Raw genomic sequence first — 17,924 nt, forward strand, 5'->3', positions numbered from 1 at the left:
CCAGGGATGTCTGATCAATCTGTCCATGCAAAAGGTGTTGTTGTTGGCCATAACAGACAGGTGGAGTTTAAAGTTTGATCTGATCTTTCTTCCTTGCAACCAAAAAACAATTTCAACAGCAATTTAGTTTTCTATCACAAAAAGACCACCATAGACAAAGACTGAGGAGATTATTCTTCAAACATATTTAATATTTTGATGTGGTCCATCAATATTGCTTGATTCATGCAAACATAGCATGGCCTTGACAGTTTGACTGGCGCCCTGCAAACGTGTTGATGATTGTAGTTTGAATCCTAAGGCTGATCCTCACGGGAGTAGTAAGTTTGCTAATGCCGTTCTGTATGTCGTTTCATGCTGACAAACTGACTTAGTTTTAATATTTTAAGATTCACATAGGTTATTTTTAAAGGTTGTTTAGGTTTTACGTCGTCGGGCTGTTTTATTATGTTAATGAAAAGTGTTATGATTTTAGATTGAACTGCTGGTTCACGATGAGTTTGTCCTCAGATGCAGCGAAGCTTCTTCCTTGAACATTATTTTCACTCCGAGTTCTCACTGATGTTAAGGAGAAACAAAGTGCATTTAAAAACAAACCTCCAGTGAGTCAGGAGATGCTCAGCTGTGTTTACAGTATACGAATACAAGTTTACCTACTATAAGTGTCAAGGTTTTGCTGTAGCTTTTTTCTCTTACTAGTTTAAATCCCTCAGTCAGACTTTTTGCCTAAAACTGACATGTTTAGGAACATTTTACTCTTAAGAACTGGCGCTTGCACATGTTTTATCATAATTTATTTAGTGTTTCTTTTTAATATTTGTGCACCTTTTCTCTGACCAGACAGGCTTTACATTGTATACTAACAACCAACTGCAGTGTGTGCATTCAAGCACCAGTTACGCTTTGATTTCTTTCGAGCAATTACACTGCAGTTGTGCTTAAATCACCCGTAACAATGTTTTCATAGTAGCAAAGTTAAATAGTCCAAATCAGGGCAAGGGGGTATAGTATGGAAGAAATGTATGGATGAGTGGCAGCAACATTGGGATCTAGTAAGAGATGTTTACTCAGTACTTGAGTGTGGTGACAATGGGCAGGGTACAATGTGGCTGCTCGGCTTTCATAGGGTAACGGGTGTGCTGTAATGTGACAGACTGGGTGATGTGGGAGAGGAGTCTTTCCTACAAGTCCAGAAGGTGGCAGTGGTGCAACATCATGGATGCAAACTGTGTTAAACCACATGGAAGAAGAAGGGGGAAAAAAGGATAAGAGTAGCAAAAGACACTAGCTTCTAGAAATGGGTAAACTGTGTTTTCTCTTTTATTGCGTTTAGAAAGTAATAGAACTAATAGCAGTTTCTTTCAGCCTTTCTAAATGTCCTACATGCTCATGCATTTGTCTAACACACTATGCTGATCTCTGTGCTTCAAATAAAAATGAAGCCATCCACTGTTGCTACAACACAAACGATTGTGTGTAGGGCAGAGTTGTTGTGTTTTAAGACTAATTTCCAAATAACAACAGTAATAATAACAATTATAATGATCTTTATTTATATAGCACTTGTCACTGTTACAAAGTGCATTCAAAATGAAGTAAGGTATCGGGTAATGTGTAGTAGCAGCTTTGAAACACTGAGGGTAATGCCGCTCGCTGCTTTGATGGTTGTTGTGTAGAATGAGTCAGGATGAGCTAGCTTTCCTCATCAAGTTTTTGTTTTGCACTTTTATAAAAAATGTTATTTCATATGATTGTTTTTTTTACCTGAGCTAAGTATTACCTTGAGGACTGCATCAATGTTGATTAACGTCACTGAGTGTAAAGCCACTGAATAGTCTGAATTACCTGTGAAAAACATATCAGAACAAAATGGAGCTACAACTGCCATTTTATCGCTATTTGGTTATTGCCACTCTTGATTCTACAGGTGATTTTTTTTTATATGCCAAATGCATCGTTGTTTTATCTGAATTTTTTTGACATGAATTGCACTGCTTTTCTGTTTGTATTTATTTGGACGTATTTTGCTTTAATCTGTAGTTCAAGCATTGCTCCACTGTTTTTCTGCAACTACCACACTTGAGTTCTGTAGCCTCAGGGTCCTGAAGATTAGCAGATATAGAAATACAAACATGATAGATGTGGTGCCATGATGACATTTGCCTTGGTTGCTGCATATATATTCATTATTTAAAGTGAACTCTACCCCTTTGTCAAAGATGGAGAAGCAAAGATTGGTTGCGTGACCATCCTTGTTTTTACACATGCACCCAAAAAAGTTGTTAAATGGAACTAGTAGAAATGTAATTGTTTCTGATCAAATGTACGATTTACGCAATATGTCCGTATTTCTTTTTAGTTTTTGACCTCAAAACCTGCAGCAACCCAGAATCCTTTGGCACAGATTTGTCAGAAGGATTTTAGACTCTGAATCAGTACCTGGCAGGATTGGATTAACATTAGTTGTTGAGGAAAGACCATTCTGTGGATTACACGTCACCTGCCACCATAGCTTCACATTCAATTTTATTCCAATTGTTTCCTTGCACGAGGCCCCTGTCTCTCGAGCAACAGCAAATGGTTGCATCATGGCACCTTTATCTCCTCACTAAATTGTGTTTAGCTTGTACATTTCTGCCAGTGCTTCTGTCAAGTGCACGCATGGTACATAGAATAAAGTTCTTTTAACAGAAGAAAACAATTATACTTTTGTGATTCCAAAATGCATTATTGTCCCTATTTCATGCATCACAATATATAAAAGGAAAGTTGTTTGGATGTCAAATCCACTGTCAGACCACTTAAAATGTCTTCCAACCTGTTTCACAACTACACAACTTGAAATAAATATACAAAAGACACTAATGTTCAGCACAGTATCAGTTCTTTGAACATTACTGTGTAATTCAGTAGTCCTGGTGCTCAACTAAAGAAAATACAGCTGCAAAATAAATCAAGTTGCCTTCAGCTGGTTGGTGTGAACGCATGCAGTAACATCAAGTCAAATGTTATGGAATTTCAACAATCTTGCTCTGTTATATCAGTTAAAACTACACAAAAAACATTTCTCATCAGCTTTAATCCTGCAACAATAAACCAATTACACCGTTTTCATATTTGGTACAGACACTGGTGAAAATCTCTGCACAAAAAGTGTCTAATCTAAACTACCTAAAACCGAGTGTTAACATAAAAAGGCAGAGCCACCATACTTTTTCAAGGACCAGCACATCAGCTTTCAAGTGGCTTTCTTGGCTCCACATTCACCAGTTACATTGTGTTAAAAAGTTAGAGTTAAGAGGAATTCACATGCGTCTGTGACAAAGTCCCTGACCCATGACTATATGAAGTATTTTTCTTTTTATGAATCAACACCACATTTCACAACCTTAATACATACATATAAATGAGACATTTAAAAGTCAGTTGAGTGTCACGCCAAACACAACAATAAAACTTCCAGACAGGAAATCATCTCGGCAGCACTCAAAAGACCAAGACAGTGTTGTTATCATTGGCAGTAATTTCACTCAGAGTGATTGCAGCAATAAAACACTGTAGATAAACAACACAAACAAGTGGTTAGTGGTAAAAATAACTTCAAGTATGACCCATGTAGATCACCAGACTCATGCCTTTCAGATAGATGCCTGGACTTTCTCCTCACTTTCCAGTTGAAATCCACAAACATGGACATTTGAAGCCGACACCAGAGAGAGAGACGACATGAGTCAGCTCAAAGTGTGTCCACCTGTGTCTGAGAGACAGAAGGAGAGAGCAACAAAACAAACACAACCTGGACCTGGCTAATGATGGAAACTTGTTTTTGCATGCATCTCCAAATGACAATGCTTTTTCTTTTCTGATATCATACGCATTCCTTCATGGGTCAGGGGCCCTACAGTGTGTTGAGCTCAATGAGCCTTCCAGCAAAGACGGCGAGTGTCCCAATGATGCACACAGCCATGAAGACACAGAGCAGGATGTGGTCCAAAACCATGGCGACAAACTTCCACTCCTCTGCCGCCTGGGATAAGAGGAGACGATCACAAATCAGTTCTCAATCAGTCACGTTGTCAGAGCTTTGACTTTGAAAGTATATATTCAGGTTCATTAGTAAGTGACACTCATGATACAATTCTGAACCAGTGATATAGTTGATATGTGATATATGGTGTCAAACGTTTGGCACTGCTTTAGTTTACCTTGGTAAAAACACTATGGATGATGTTTTGATAAGAATTATCAAGAACGGTCATGTTGGTTGCTTATTGGCTGTTGCTGATGTTTAGTTCAGACATTAATGGGAGATTTTGACCAATTACAGGGTATTTCAGACAGTTTTTGGTTGTTCTAGGCCAACTACTCTGCATACAGGTCCTCTATGTGGCCTATAGTTTCAGCACCAGAAAATGTCTACACTGCAAAGAAACCTAAGAAAAGGAAAGAGTCTTCAAGGGAATGGACAATAAAGCACGTCAGTATGAGCAGAAATATTGCCTTGAGTCATATGTCAGGTATGAGAGGAGCTCAAGACAGAGCTGCAACCATTCCAAAACATTTGTATTTCAATGACCCAAGAATAAAACTATTTCTCAAGCAATCCTGCCCACTGCAGCTTTAACACATTACTCGTGGTGGTGACGTCTTACATTGTTTGATTCCTCGTCTGATTTCATGGTCTCGGCGATGTATTTCACCCCTTCAATGGCGGTGCGAACGTCGGGGTTTTTAATGATAGGAGACTGGTAGGTGACACTTGTGGGGGTCGGGTTACCTGCAGAGGAGAAAGCAAGCGCAGGTTGTAGCATTGAGGTACACATATCTACACACGCTTGCTTTGCTGTAAAGCCAGAAGTCTAGAAAATCTGACTCTCTGAAAATGTTCCGTGGTATCATTCGTTTAGCGGTGCGGTCTTGCCTGAGATGTCAGAAATGTCCATGTCAGTGGGGAACAGTGTCTTCTGTCTGATCTCCTGACTGGGGCGCTTCATTGTTGAGAAGAACATCAAGTTGGGAATGGTTTCAATAAAGACCTAAAACGGGTAGATGCAGCTCCTGGTTACATTCCTGTCAAATGCATCAGTAATGTATAGTAGAAAAAAAAAACGAAAAACAACCTTGCGGATCCACGGAGGCATGGTGTGTGTGCTGGGTGAGCGGTGATGCGTGTTAATGACGATGACGGTGATGATGATGGAGGCGATGACAAACACCATTGTGAAAAGCATGTATTTCCCTATGAGAGGAACAGCACTGGAGGTGGAAGGGATTAGCTCCACGATGACCAGCAGGAAGACAGTCAAAGACAGCAAGACAGAGATGGATAGAGTCATCTTTTCACCTGCACACACACAAAGGCAGAAGTTCAGGCTGAGTTTACATTGCACATCTTAAAGCCTCGTCTGTGCAGTTTTGCAAATACATAATAATTGGTGTCCCAAAAAGCATCTAAAAACATTCTACAAATACATTTAAAATGAAATGCCAGCTGCTGACACCGATTTACTGACTAGAAATCATTTTTTCTGTGAACTCCAAATCCCAGCATGAGCTACATACCAGAGTCAGTAGGCAGGTAGAAGACCAGTCCAGTGAGAAAAGAAAACAGCATACAGGGAATGATGACATTGACAATGAAATAAAGAGGCAATCGCAACATCAGGAAATGGTAGGTGATGTCCAGGTATGGTGTGTCGGGGCAGCAGGTGTAGAAAACCCAGTGTTTCCAGCTCCTACAGTCCTTTAACACCCACTCTCCTGACTCCATGAAGTTACTGGTGTCTGGTCGATCACTGTCCTAAAAGAAAGAGAAGGAGAAAAGTATGTAGCACAATGAAAAGGGGTGTTAAATAAGGCATGGTGATAATTTGTGCTAATCTGTCACATTTCATTTAATGAATAACACTCACTGGGTTGATAACGACCAGCAGTCCGTCATATGTCCAGGTTCCCAGCTTCATGCTACAGTTCTGCAGGTCGAAGGGGAAATGGAGGACAATGATCTCACAGTAGCTCTTAAAGATGGCAGGAGGGTTCCATGTGATTAGGCCAGTGTACTCCAGCAGGACTTTAGTTTCATGGATGATGGCAAAGTCACCATCAGCACTGCAGTGGAGAAGAAAAAGAAGAAGAAGAAGAATAGGAAATGAGCAGCATGACATGTCAGCACAGCTATAAATGCATGTGTTCATGTGAGCATATACAAGCAGGGAATCTGTGTGTACTTGTTGTATAGCACCAGGTCAGGTTTCCATATATCAGTTGAAGGTATTCTGATTTTTTTAATGCCTCCATAATCGTCTGGACTCCACTTCAGGTTCACATCTATCCATTGCTGAGGGGGGAAAAAAAAGAAATGAGATATAGAAATGAATAGAGATGCCATCTATATTAATCATTTTATTTGAAATCATAATGAATTACATTTTTGACTCCTTTTTAGAATGTTGATTTTCCCAAGCACTTTGTAATTTCGATTTATTACTGCAAGTATTTATTTATACTTTGTTTTTAGTCAAAATTCTATTCTGTAGGTACACAATTACAAAAGGCTATTTGATTTGACTTCATACAGTAAACAGTAAAAGGAGCCAGTGAAGTAAATAAATTGCAATTAATTATTGTGAGCTATTTGCCACTGTTATTGTGGTGGAAAGTAAAGACAGGGAAGTTAACGTAATCATAATCAATATTCTATAAACCACAGGTCATACAAAAACATTACAGTGGAATAATCAATTTAAGAACAGGCTGTAATTTATTTGTCATGGACATATTATATTATTTATTCGCTTTTCATTAACATTTACCTGTTTGAGACGGACATTACTGGTCACAATCTGGTTAACTTCATCCTGGAGAAAAGTAGAAAAAGAAAAGACATGTTCAAAGGTAGTTTCGCTGGGTGTCTTATAATACAGAAAATCATGTTTTGAAATTTTAACCAGAGGCAATATTTCTGTTCCTCTGTCAAGTCAACGCGCTGGGGCGCGCGCGCATGCGCTCTTTAGTCTGAGTTGATTAGACTTGATTAGTGTCAGGTGTGTCACGTGGCGTCACGGAGGCCGGTGAACCGTCGGCCTTGTATCGAATTGAAATAAACGAACACAAGAGAGAAGACGAAGACGAAGACAACACATTGAGGTAACCACAAATAGTTATTCAAACTGTCACTTTAATGGAACCAAAAATGGTTATAAGTTATAATGTACTTTTGTTTGTTTTCTTGTTCGCTAGCTACCGCGTGTGGGGAAAACTGGATGCTGCCAAGAAGAGGGACACGAAGAACTTTCCAGCTTTTAAAAGGGATAAAGACTCGTCAACGGAGCTGTCAAGAATGGATTAGAACGGTGAAGGCGCAGAAGGAGAGCTACAAACAGTAAGGAACACATGTTTTTTTGTTGTATTGAGCTGCTTGTGGCTGTTGTGCTGAAGGTACCGAATGTGACACGGTTTGCTTGTTGTGGTTTGGTTGTGACTTGTCGTTCAGGGCCCGTTTCAGAAAGCAGGTTAGTGAACCCTGAGATGAGGGAAACTCTGTTTCAAAAAGCCAGTTCAGCTTAACTCTGAGTCAATTACATACTCCGTGAACCTGACCTGCTCACTGGCAGGTTTTCTTCAACTAACCCTGAGTTTGTCCTGTTGCAGACTGAAGGCAGTGGCAGATATTGTGGTCTATCCTTTTCTTCAAGGGCTAGTTGATGTCGAGGCACACATGCTTCCCTAGCAAAAAGTAGTTTATTCAAGTGTACTACGTGTATACATATTTTATACTAAAACTGAGGCAGTATACTTGAAGTTTACTTTTTATATACTATATTTTATACACTTGAGAATAGTATAGTGAAGTATATTTGGCTTATACTGAAAAGTATAAACAAAAGTCTAAGACCAAGTACATTACACTTAAACTTTAATAGTAACGCTTATACTTGTACTTTAGTATACTTTTTACTTCTTTCTGCCACAAAGTACTAATAGTTAGTATATCTTGATCCAAATACAGAATAAGGTCAAGACATTTAATGGCAGAATAAAAAATGTTTTCACTACACACATTTACTGTGAGGTATAACCCGCGTTAAAAACTTGCATGTCCAGGATCATATAGTGCTGGAGTTTAGCATGTAGCAGAAAAAAAGTCATAAAAGTATTGTTTTTGTTTTTATTGAGTTTTTTATTTTTGGTTTCAAAAATGTGCACTCAAGTTGGAGACACTATTTTGTTTACATTTTCACAAGCAAGTGAACACTTTTGCTTTACCATTTTGACAAAGCAGGACTTGATCTTGGAGAGACTATTATTTTTTACATTTTGTTTTAGTAGTTCTCTTTGAACTACACTTTTATATTTCATCTTCAGTTGCTGCCAAGTACGTTTGGTGCCTGTTGGGTAGCACCTGTGCGCACAAACACACATATGGAATATAATTGCTGAATAAGTGAAATAATCAACACAAAACATTTGCTTTTATTTTTTATCTCCAATTAATACTCATGCATTGACTCAGTCAGCAATTTTCTGCCACGCGAGTTCCTGCTTTTTTTTTTTTTTTTTTTTTTTTAAAACTAAATATATGCTCACTTTCTGCATATGCATTATTAATATATCCAACTCCACTGCAAAGAAGTAGGAGGATGAAATCTTCTCAGTCATGTTATTTGTGTTTCATCAATGTGGGCTTTTTATATCCTCATGCACAGGCTTCACTCAAGGTTACTGTTACTCAGAGTTGATTGAACTAAGTGTTTTCACCTGTTCTGAAACTGAAAACTCAGAGTTGGTCAACCTAGAGTTAAGGTGTTAAAGGAATACTTCACTGATTTGCATGTGGCTCTGTGTTGCTAGAAAAGCAGTAATATTTTTTTAAAAAATGTGCTTCCCTCCCTCAGTTTTTCACTGAGCTGTAAAAAAATATGTTATGCATTTTCCAAGCGGACCCTATCAACACGTCAAATGACATTGGTATGGTCTGCTTAGTTTCAGTGTTGAAACGACAACTCTAGTTCTACACTTTTTAGACTCACCCATAGGGGGACGAGATTTCCCATAATGGACGATACTTCATTCCCAGAATGTAAACACAGTGTCCGCCATTTTTGCTAAAAGTTACCACCGGCTCTGGCTCTTTAATTTGGCATTGTAAACTGAGAAGATAATGACAGAATGTAGTTTTCAAACTGATATGGCTGCGAGGGAAAATTGCTGCTTTTTGGCGGTGCCCGCGGCCGTAACCGGGTACCTGGAGAACTTTTTGTTGGCACTTAAATGTGCCGCTGCGGGCTCTGGCTAGCAGCTCTGGCCGAGTGTAGCCAGAGCCAGGCCGCAGCGGAGCTGCACGCACTTTGGCCTGGCACTGGCCGGATCTGGGGCAACTCGGCCGGGCGGGCAACGGTATACATCAGTAATGTAATGCATTTCAGTACTTTTTGTTTTACAGATAATAACGGATTATAATGTTGAAAACAATGAAAAGGTAAACACCAACACACTGAACTGAGGCTGCCAATTTACTGATCTCCAGTGCTGATACTACAAAAAGTAATTCTGATAAGAATTTGCAATAACCCATGTGCAAAATAGTACTAGTATTTCGAAGCCTGTGGCTACTGTCTCTCTGCTTCAAAGTACAACCACAATGATCAAACAGAAGCAAGGAAGGGCTGCTAAATTACGGTAAAAACAGTACATTTTTGTAAACAACAAAAAAACAACAGTTACGGTTTAAAATGTGTAGATTAACCTGGAAAACACACATGGCCTGATGCTTTCATTTCTTATATATATTTTTTTGTTTTTACCTATACTAAATCTCTCACTTTCACTTACCACACTGATGAGCTGTATGAGCTGCAGTCCCACTGTGACCACAACGGCTTCACTGAAGTGGTTAACGGGACGTACCACCTTGTTATACCCTTTAAAGAGGGTTTTTACCAGACTTGTCTCATCTTCTGAGCAGATTACTGGACCTTGGACACACAAAGATGTATAAAACATTGGTCAGGCATTCAAACATTGTTTTTGCAGTGTGTACATGAATAGCACAAAAGATCAGCAAACATCCTCTGACTGATCAAGAACAACAAGAAAATACCTACTTGATGGCTGTGGAGACATAAATTACCTACTTACATTTTATTGTTGACTAATATCAATAGTCCCTAATCTATAATTGTACACCTGTGAACTCTTCTACTTGCATTCACTGCACATTTAAATTTGGTCTGACTGTGGCTGAGGTAACATAGTGAGTACAACATGTATCCTGCTTATGCCAGTATCCTCATAAATGTCTTGCACACCGGAACTGAAGTCACAGCTGAAGCCAGTTTGAAGCCAACAGATTACTTACAACTGTGATTCACAGACTTGAAACTGCTGGCCTATAATTAAGCAACATGAGGCCTTTACTGTGACTCAGTGGGAAAGAGTGAGATGGGGACAGGCAGACGCAGACAGATCAACAGCAACAGCGGTCGAGTGCGTGACATTTCACACTGGTGAAAAGCCTCAACACTGAATGTCCTGTGCATGTGTTGTCTAAGCACTGTGATCAAATGTGTTTCTGTATAAGTCATTGGAATGAACCTAATCAGAGTGCAAAGAGGGTGTTGGGGAAAACCAGACCAGGCCAATCCACTTGACATAAAAACTGGATCAGTTACAGTTTAGAATAGATAACCTGCATTTAACACCTTCAAACAAATAGTGCTTCCAGCTCACCAACAGCTATATTTTTAAACATACCTTTTTAATGTTCTCGTGATATACTTATTAGGGCTGCACAATATATGAAAATGTATCTTCATCCCATAAATCAAACAAAATACAGACACAAAGACTGCTTGAACTGTGATGAACATTTATTGTTTCTTGTGAGTTTTGTTTGGCCAACAATTTGGTAAATCATTGTTTAGTTTTTTCTTCTTTTCTCCAAACATTGTAGCCTAGCACACTTAACTCTACTTAAATATTAACATGTAAAGGTGTAAATGTTTTTGGAATGGAAATGAATGTGTTTTTTTGCCAGTTTTTGTATAGACCACTCACTGTCTGTTAGTCTGGGTGAACCCAAAGCAGAAAGACACAAACTCACCTAATAAAGTATTTGTTTATTCATTGCATGTCATCATCATAGCAATAATCAATATTATCACATATTGTACAATTTGACCACCGTTCAACCACAGATGTTTGTCTGCTTTAAATTTAAAATTTATGATAAGTGAAATTGCCGACATATACTTCTACCATGCCAACACATCTTTGTCAGTCATGTGTTGGCAGTATCACTGTCATATTACAGCAGACCTGTCCAAAGTCTGGCCCGCGGACCAATCACGGCCCTCTGTCAGATTTTGTATGGCCCGCAGCTTTGGTTTTACGATGTGTTATTTATGGCCAGGGAGGGACTTGGACAAAAAAAATCAGCCTTGGTCACGTGTCACCCCCATTAGCTCAGCTGGTAAGGAGTCACTCTTTGAAACCAGAGTCCTGGGTGTGATATAACCTGTGACAGACAGCTATATACACTTATCTCATATTGGTATTTGACTAGAAAATATCTGAAATGACCATTGGCCCCCTTAAAAAAGTTTGGACACCCCTGTATGTGCTTTGTACCACTATTTTAATTTTGAATGACCTTATGGTGTTTTGTCATGAACCATAAAACGTTGTCATAATATGACGCAGCAGATAAGCATAGTGCTACAGCCACATAGTGTGCCAAGTTGCATCCTTTGCATGTTATGTCTGGAATCTGCTGTTGATCCAACCTCAGCCTGAACTGAGCACACGAGGATCTTGTTTCATTTAGCCAGCAAGAGCAGAGATGAAAAAACGAAACAAAACGCAGGTTAGCGCAACTATTTTTTTCTTCTTTCCTTTTTACACTGCATTAAATTCCATTCAGCTGGAAAGTTGAACTAAAATCTTGTCTGTAACAAGACCATTTAAAGCTTAACCCTGTCTTTTAACTAACCCTTAATTCACATCTTGACTCTAAACTTAATCAGTTCCTCAGAAATTAGATTCTGCTTCATTAGGATCAGACTTTGCACTGATTCATTACTGGTCCTGAGGAGGTTGGTGTTTTTCCACACAAAAATGTCTTTATAGAGGTAACAAGGTTTCACACATACACACAGCATGCTTGCTTTTATGTTTGAGATCTTTCTCAACAATCAGTGATCACATCAAGGAACATTGCTGTGTACAGGTGTTGATATACTTCCATGGCCTCTGACATCGTCTCTGTCTGCCTCTCTGTTGCTGCTTGCCTGTGTGTCTGTTGTCCTGCTAGCATGCTTTGATCTGGCCTCATACAAAAATAGAAGAGAAGTGGGACAGAGGAACCACTTGGAGTTGTCAATCTATGCCTACTACTGACTCGGCATGATACTGAAGTGCCACTGATGCAGCTAAAGCTCATTTCATTTTCAGAGTTTGCAATGGATGTCACTGTGTTTACTTGAGCAAAATGTTGCAACATTTCCTAAATGTGTAAATAATCATTTTAAATTGTGAAATATCCTGAAAGTGTGAAACTGTTACCTATCTTATAATAGTTATTCATTGTGTGAGGTACAACACTTGTTTGAAATAGTGTACCTCAAATTGTTAATTACCATGATTGTAAAACTGCACACAATGCTACATTTGTTTGAGGCAATTATTAATATAATTAATTGCATTATATTAAATAATATAATGCAGATTATCTATATTTACCTCATTATTTTGTCTTTTTTGTCTTTCATTGTCTATGGTATATTGAGATTGAGTTGTAATTGTCATTGATTGTAGTTACATTTGTCTGAGAGTTCATTAATGTATTTGCAAAAATGGCAAGGTAGACCTGACCTCATGATTAACTTGCAAATAAACAATACAAGATCTTTATTGTAAAAGAAGACAACAACAAATATATTTGGCATTTTCACCTTTGAAAGAAAAATATGATGGTAAAGCTATGCCATCCAAGAGTCTTGATTTATTCAGCCTGAGATGGTACAATGTTTTGAGGCTGGAATAGTCTATTTGATATACTGGCATACAAGCTTCAGCCAGTAAATATATTTTCTAAGTTAACACATGGCATCTGGGAATAAAGTCCCCCAAATGATTTATTAAGCTCCATTTTTATTGCACATTTGCAGTGATGCAGATAATGTCCAAATGGCTGCTTATAGGCAGCATCCATTTCATCTGACATGCCACCTCTATCTGGCCATCCCATAAATTTGTCAACACTGCTTTATGTACCAGTTCTCAGATCACTGGATTAGAAATGATAAATAAGATTAAGAGACTGTAATCTCGATGATGCAGGCACTGTGTGCAAAACAGGATTCTAAGGCTGGACTGATTAAAAAAAAAAAGTTTGAAATTGTCAAAGCTTTGCATAGATGAAACAATACCACACAGGGTTACTTGATTCTGTCAATTATAATTGTATGTAGCATCCGAGGACAAATAACTTTCTCAATGGCAGACATTAGTGGATCATGTAATCATGTAGGTGTTGCATGTTTGCTTTTGCTCATTTGCCTTTTCACATTATGTCATAAATACTGTCTAAGTAGAGCTTATAGAATACATGTGTATACAGTGTAGGGATCAGAGGATAAAGTACACCAGTATATTTTTAGAAAACCAAGAAAAGGACACAGAAATATGGATTCCTTACAAAGCTTCAGAAATGTTGTCAGACTGTACCCTACTTGAAAGGTCACATATGTAGTTCACCCAAGAGACATTGTGTCCATCAACAAGCATGTGTTCTGGCCATGTGTCCTTGGACAAAGACACTAATCCATAACTGCTCATTGGTTGTAAATCACACGGGGAGAAACCAGTGAATGCCTTAAATTTAAATCCAGAAAGGAATGCTGACAATGCAGAGCTGCTTTTTTAGGGAACCAGGACAACACACTATTCAACAGGTGCTCTGCACTAAAAGCAACAAATTGGCTATCATATTTGGAGATTGCTTTATGGAAGTAAGACTACTGTATGCAAGGATTGATTCTTCAGGATGAGAAATGTAATTCTTGAGTATTCCAATCAGACACACACACACACACACACACACACCTAAATATGTTGTATGATGACTTTTTAATGGGTTAAATGAGCGCAAGCACATGGTATTAACTTTTTAACAAAAAAAACAACAAAAAAAATCCAATGAGCATGACACACACAAACTGAAAAACTTACCGGCAAATAAACTTAGAATCCATGCCAGAAAAATCTGGATCCTGGAAAGATTCATATCTCCACCAGACCTTTGTCAAATCAGCCCTGAACTCCCTTCAACATCAGTTAATTAATGTGTTCTTGATCAATCAATGGCTCACAATATTTACAGACCTGAGTCAGAAAGCAGACATATGTACTAATGCAGTACCAGTCACTCTGGAGTCTCAGTAAGTAGTGGAGTGGTGGGTCAGCCAGTATGTGAACTGTGAGCTCTTGTTTCTCATGGCGATCTCCATTCCACCTCCCCCACCCAACAACATCCGAACCTCTCAACACACTTCAAGGCACAAGAGACAGCTGGGATTCTGTGTGTGTGTGTTGAAAATACTCAAATCAACACTAGCCTGGACGGTGTTAACTTTTACAAATTGTTACAGGAATGTTTTTCTTAACACAGTCATAAGAAGCTGGCATGCTGCCATTGCCATGTGAATTTACTCTGCATTCTAACAAAAAGGCTTTTGAATCTGAGATATGATGTGTAACGCACCACATGCCAACTATCCTTTTTCAGAGGTGCCAGTACATAATGGTGAGGCAGAATAGAGGCACAGCACTTTAGCATTGGGCAAACTGTGTTAAAGAAGCTGCTGTCATCATCTACACAGAGAGACTAGTGATGTTTTATATCATAAAGAGGAGCAGAGATGGCAGATAGTTATAAAGAGCGTATGCATGGGAAAAGAAGGAAAGGCAAACCCGATGGACGGACGGAGCCAGAGAGGACAGCTGAGAGCGGTCACTGATGGAATGACAAACATGTCTACACAAGCTGCTACCCTGTAACACCCACACCCACACCCAAAAATCAGTACTCACCACCCTGGCAGCATGCATGCCATGGTAGGAAATTCACAAGTACGTGTATACTGAGCAACAGACCAGTTCCTCAGTATGATGCAAACAGAACAAAGATTAGGTAACATCTTCAATTTCATGACTCACCAATGGTTTGATAGTGACGGTCCATTTCAGTCTGGCTCAGTGATTTATATTGTTGTATTTACATTTGATGGTGGGGGTCATAATTACACCATAAAGGGCATTTTTTGCAGTTTCAACATTAAAGCAAAGTTCAAGTTCTAATAATATGGAATTTGAGATTCTGTTTGATTTATAAAAGTCTAGGTGGTATGGAAATATCAAATAGCTAGAGCTTGTGTAAACACATTGTTTTTTCTTCTAGTCCAACATAAGACTACCACAAATACTGTATTTTTTAATAAATCAGTGAACTGTTAAAACAAAGTAACCTCTTTACAGTTACAATATGCCAATAACTGTATAAGCATTTCCTAAATAATAATAATACAAAAAAACAGTATAATAAAAAATGGCCAAACTTGCGCAGGACATTATAATTTCAGTGTTTATTTGAGTCAACGTTGTATTTGAACATGTTCATAATCTAACTATCATCGAACTTTCTATCAAACTACTGGATAATGGTTACGACTTAAAAATAAAGATGTTCCAATACATATACCAGTATGTTAATTGCTTTTGATACAGCTGGGAATTTTGAAAAACACATTTAGTGGTTTAATCCCCCTCCCCCCCTCCCCATAACATCAAAATACAAGAATATTTGTATCTGCTAATGAAATCCTTAAAAAGATAGGCTAAGCTTGTCATTTTGCTTTTAGCCACTGGATGGCAGGACACAGTCATTCCCCGCAGCCCCGAGCAGAAGTTGAGAGCATCAAGCCGGGAACACATTTTATGACAATTTCGGTCTGCTAGTTGGTTTTCTTGTCAGATTAATGTAGTGAAACCAATTGACTCCAACGTGCATTAAACTCTTTCAGATAGAAATGACATGTGGAATGCTTCTCAAGCATTTTAGTGGCAGTCTGTCTATGCTCTGATTATCTAGCTGTATTCAGATCAGACTGGAAATGTCTCTTTCTGACCCCCAACCAACTTGTCTATTTTTTTCATCTGGAAAGAGTGAATAGAAATCTGTGAATACTTTAGTCTAGTCTGGTCTATTGTTTAACTTTATGACACATTTTTTTAATAACTCCTGAATCCAAAAATATTGTAATGCAGTATTACAGTAATAATAATGTTCCCCCAGCTTACACTATGTGTACACTATGGGCTGATGCTGTTCTGTTTTTAATCTCTTATAAGTCAATGACTTCATATTGGGTTTTGATGGTGCTTGTAAAATTCAAATATTACAGAACAGTCAACGGAATCGGTTACAATGCTTATGATATAATAATGAATGAACTGCTGTCCAACACTAGATGGCAGTACAAGTCTGAGAAATGATGGTGCAGGGCTCAGTGACATAATGGTCGACACTGGAGTGGATGTTTAAATATAAGTGTGTGTCTGTGGACTCAGTCCGTTTCAGTCTGTTTGCCTATTTTTCCATCTGTCTGGCACTCTAAGGTGGTGATCATCAACTGGCGGCCTGTGGGCCACATCATGCCTGCCAAAGATTCCCCATCTTGCAGACAGAATATTAATGAAGCAAAAAAAAACAAAAAACGAATCGAACAACACAGATGGAAATAATAAATAATTACTCCAGATATTATAAAGCCAACTTTTAATTTACTAGTAGCTTAAACAACCTGATGCAGGCGTCAGTCCAACCTCACTCGTAAAGGTTTCTTGCTTACCTTTTCACTAGACTTAATGTTTAATTAATTTGTTTATTTATTTCTACACATGCAAAACAATACGAGTTGTAAAAAAAAAACAACCAAAACATCTGAAAGGAAAAGCGACAGGAGGAAAAATCTGGTTTAATTAAGATCAGTTGAAAAACAAAAGAGCATGGTAAATGTCAGCCTTGTGTGACAACAGTAAATGTATAAACAAACAGGCCTAATTTGACAGTAATGTTGCTTTTAAGAGTCAGTGGACTGGAACTGTTCAGTGTGGCTTTCTGCATGGCATCTTAACATCAAATAAAACATTGACTCAACCATGTCATTGAGCAATAAAACCCCATGAATACAATCCTCAGGCAGTTCCCCTCTGACACCATCTCTAAACTTCAGTCTTGACAGCTGCTTTGTTTATTTGTAAGCAATCTTCCAAAGATTTGTTTGTAAGTGGGTTTCTCTCGTGTTTCCATTGTGCTCATTTCTGAAAATGCCGATTCACATGCATAGGTTGACCTTAACATGGGGGACACATTCTCTTCATAGCCAGTAAGTTGCAATCATCTGTCTTACTACCAATATTATAATGATTTGGGATTTTTCATTAGTTTTAGTTTTTATTTAGGTTTGACTTTTTGTTTTTAAATTTAGTTGGTTTTAATTCGTTTTTGGGCTGAGTTTGCTAGTTTTTATTTCTCGTAAATGCTTATTTTTCAAAAAGGTCATAATAAATATTGTGTCCTAAAAACCCAACAAAAGATGCCATTTAAAAGTTTATTAGGACAGGTTGGATGAGGTTGGACGCAATTTGTGTGACCGGTAAAAATCGCCAACAGACTAAAGACACATTACAAAGACAATTTACAGTTTGTTTTGTAAAGTGTAAAGTGCTTTACTGAAATATCTTACTGCATACTTTTGTGTATATCGACTGCCACTGGTTGTAAGCATACTCCTACTTGTAAGCATACTTTAAGCTCTTGTATACATTAACAATTATGACAGTACTGTGCCAGCTTTTTCTAGTCT

General features: G+C 38.3%; 1 protein-coding gene across 1 annotated transcript; it reads right to left on the minus strand.

The window, feature by feature from the left end:
* Positions 1-64: 64 nt before the first annotated feature.
* chrna1 (cholinergic receptor, nicotinic, alpha 1 (muscle)) lies at positions 65-14,426 on the minus strand. The gene is made up of 10 exons (XM_083897333.1): positions 14,230-14,426; positions 9,832-9,974; positions 6,813-6,857; positions 6,228-6,337; positions 5,913-6,108; positions 5,563-5,800; positions 5,121-5,344; positions 4,922-5,036; positions 4,653-4,777; positions 65-4,027 (listed from the first exon to the last, which is right to left on the minus strand). Exons 1-10 carry the CDS (start codon positions 14,282-14,284, stop codon positions 3,899-3,901), a joined length of 1,380 nt encoding a protein of 459 aa, XP_083753459.1. The 5' UTR covers positions 14,285-14,426; the 3' UTR covers positions 65-3,898.
* Positions 14,427-17,924: the final 3,498 nt, after the last annotated feature.

The sequence above is a fragment of the Microchirus variegatus genome (genome assembly GCF_963457635.1).
Source record: "Microchirus variegatus genome assembly, chromosome: 11".
Taxonomy (NCBI): Eukaryota; Metazoa; Chordata; class Actinopteri; order Pleuronectiformes; family Soleidae; genus Microchirus; species Microchirus variegatus.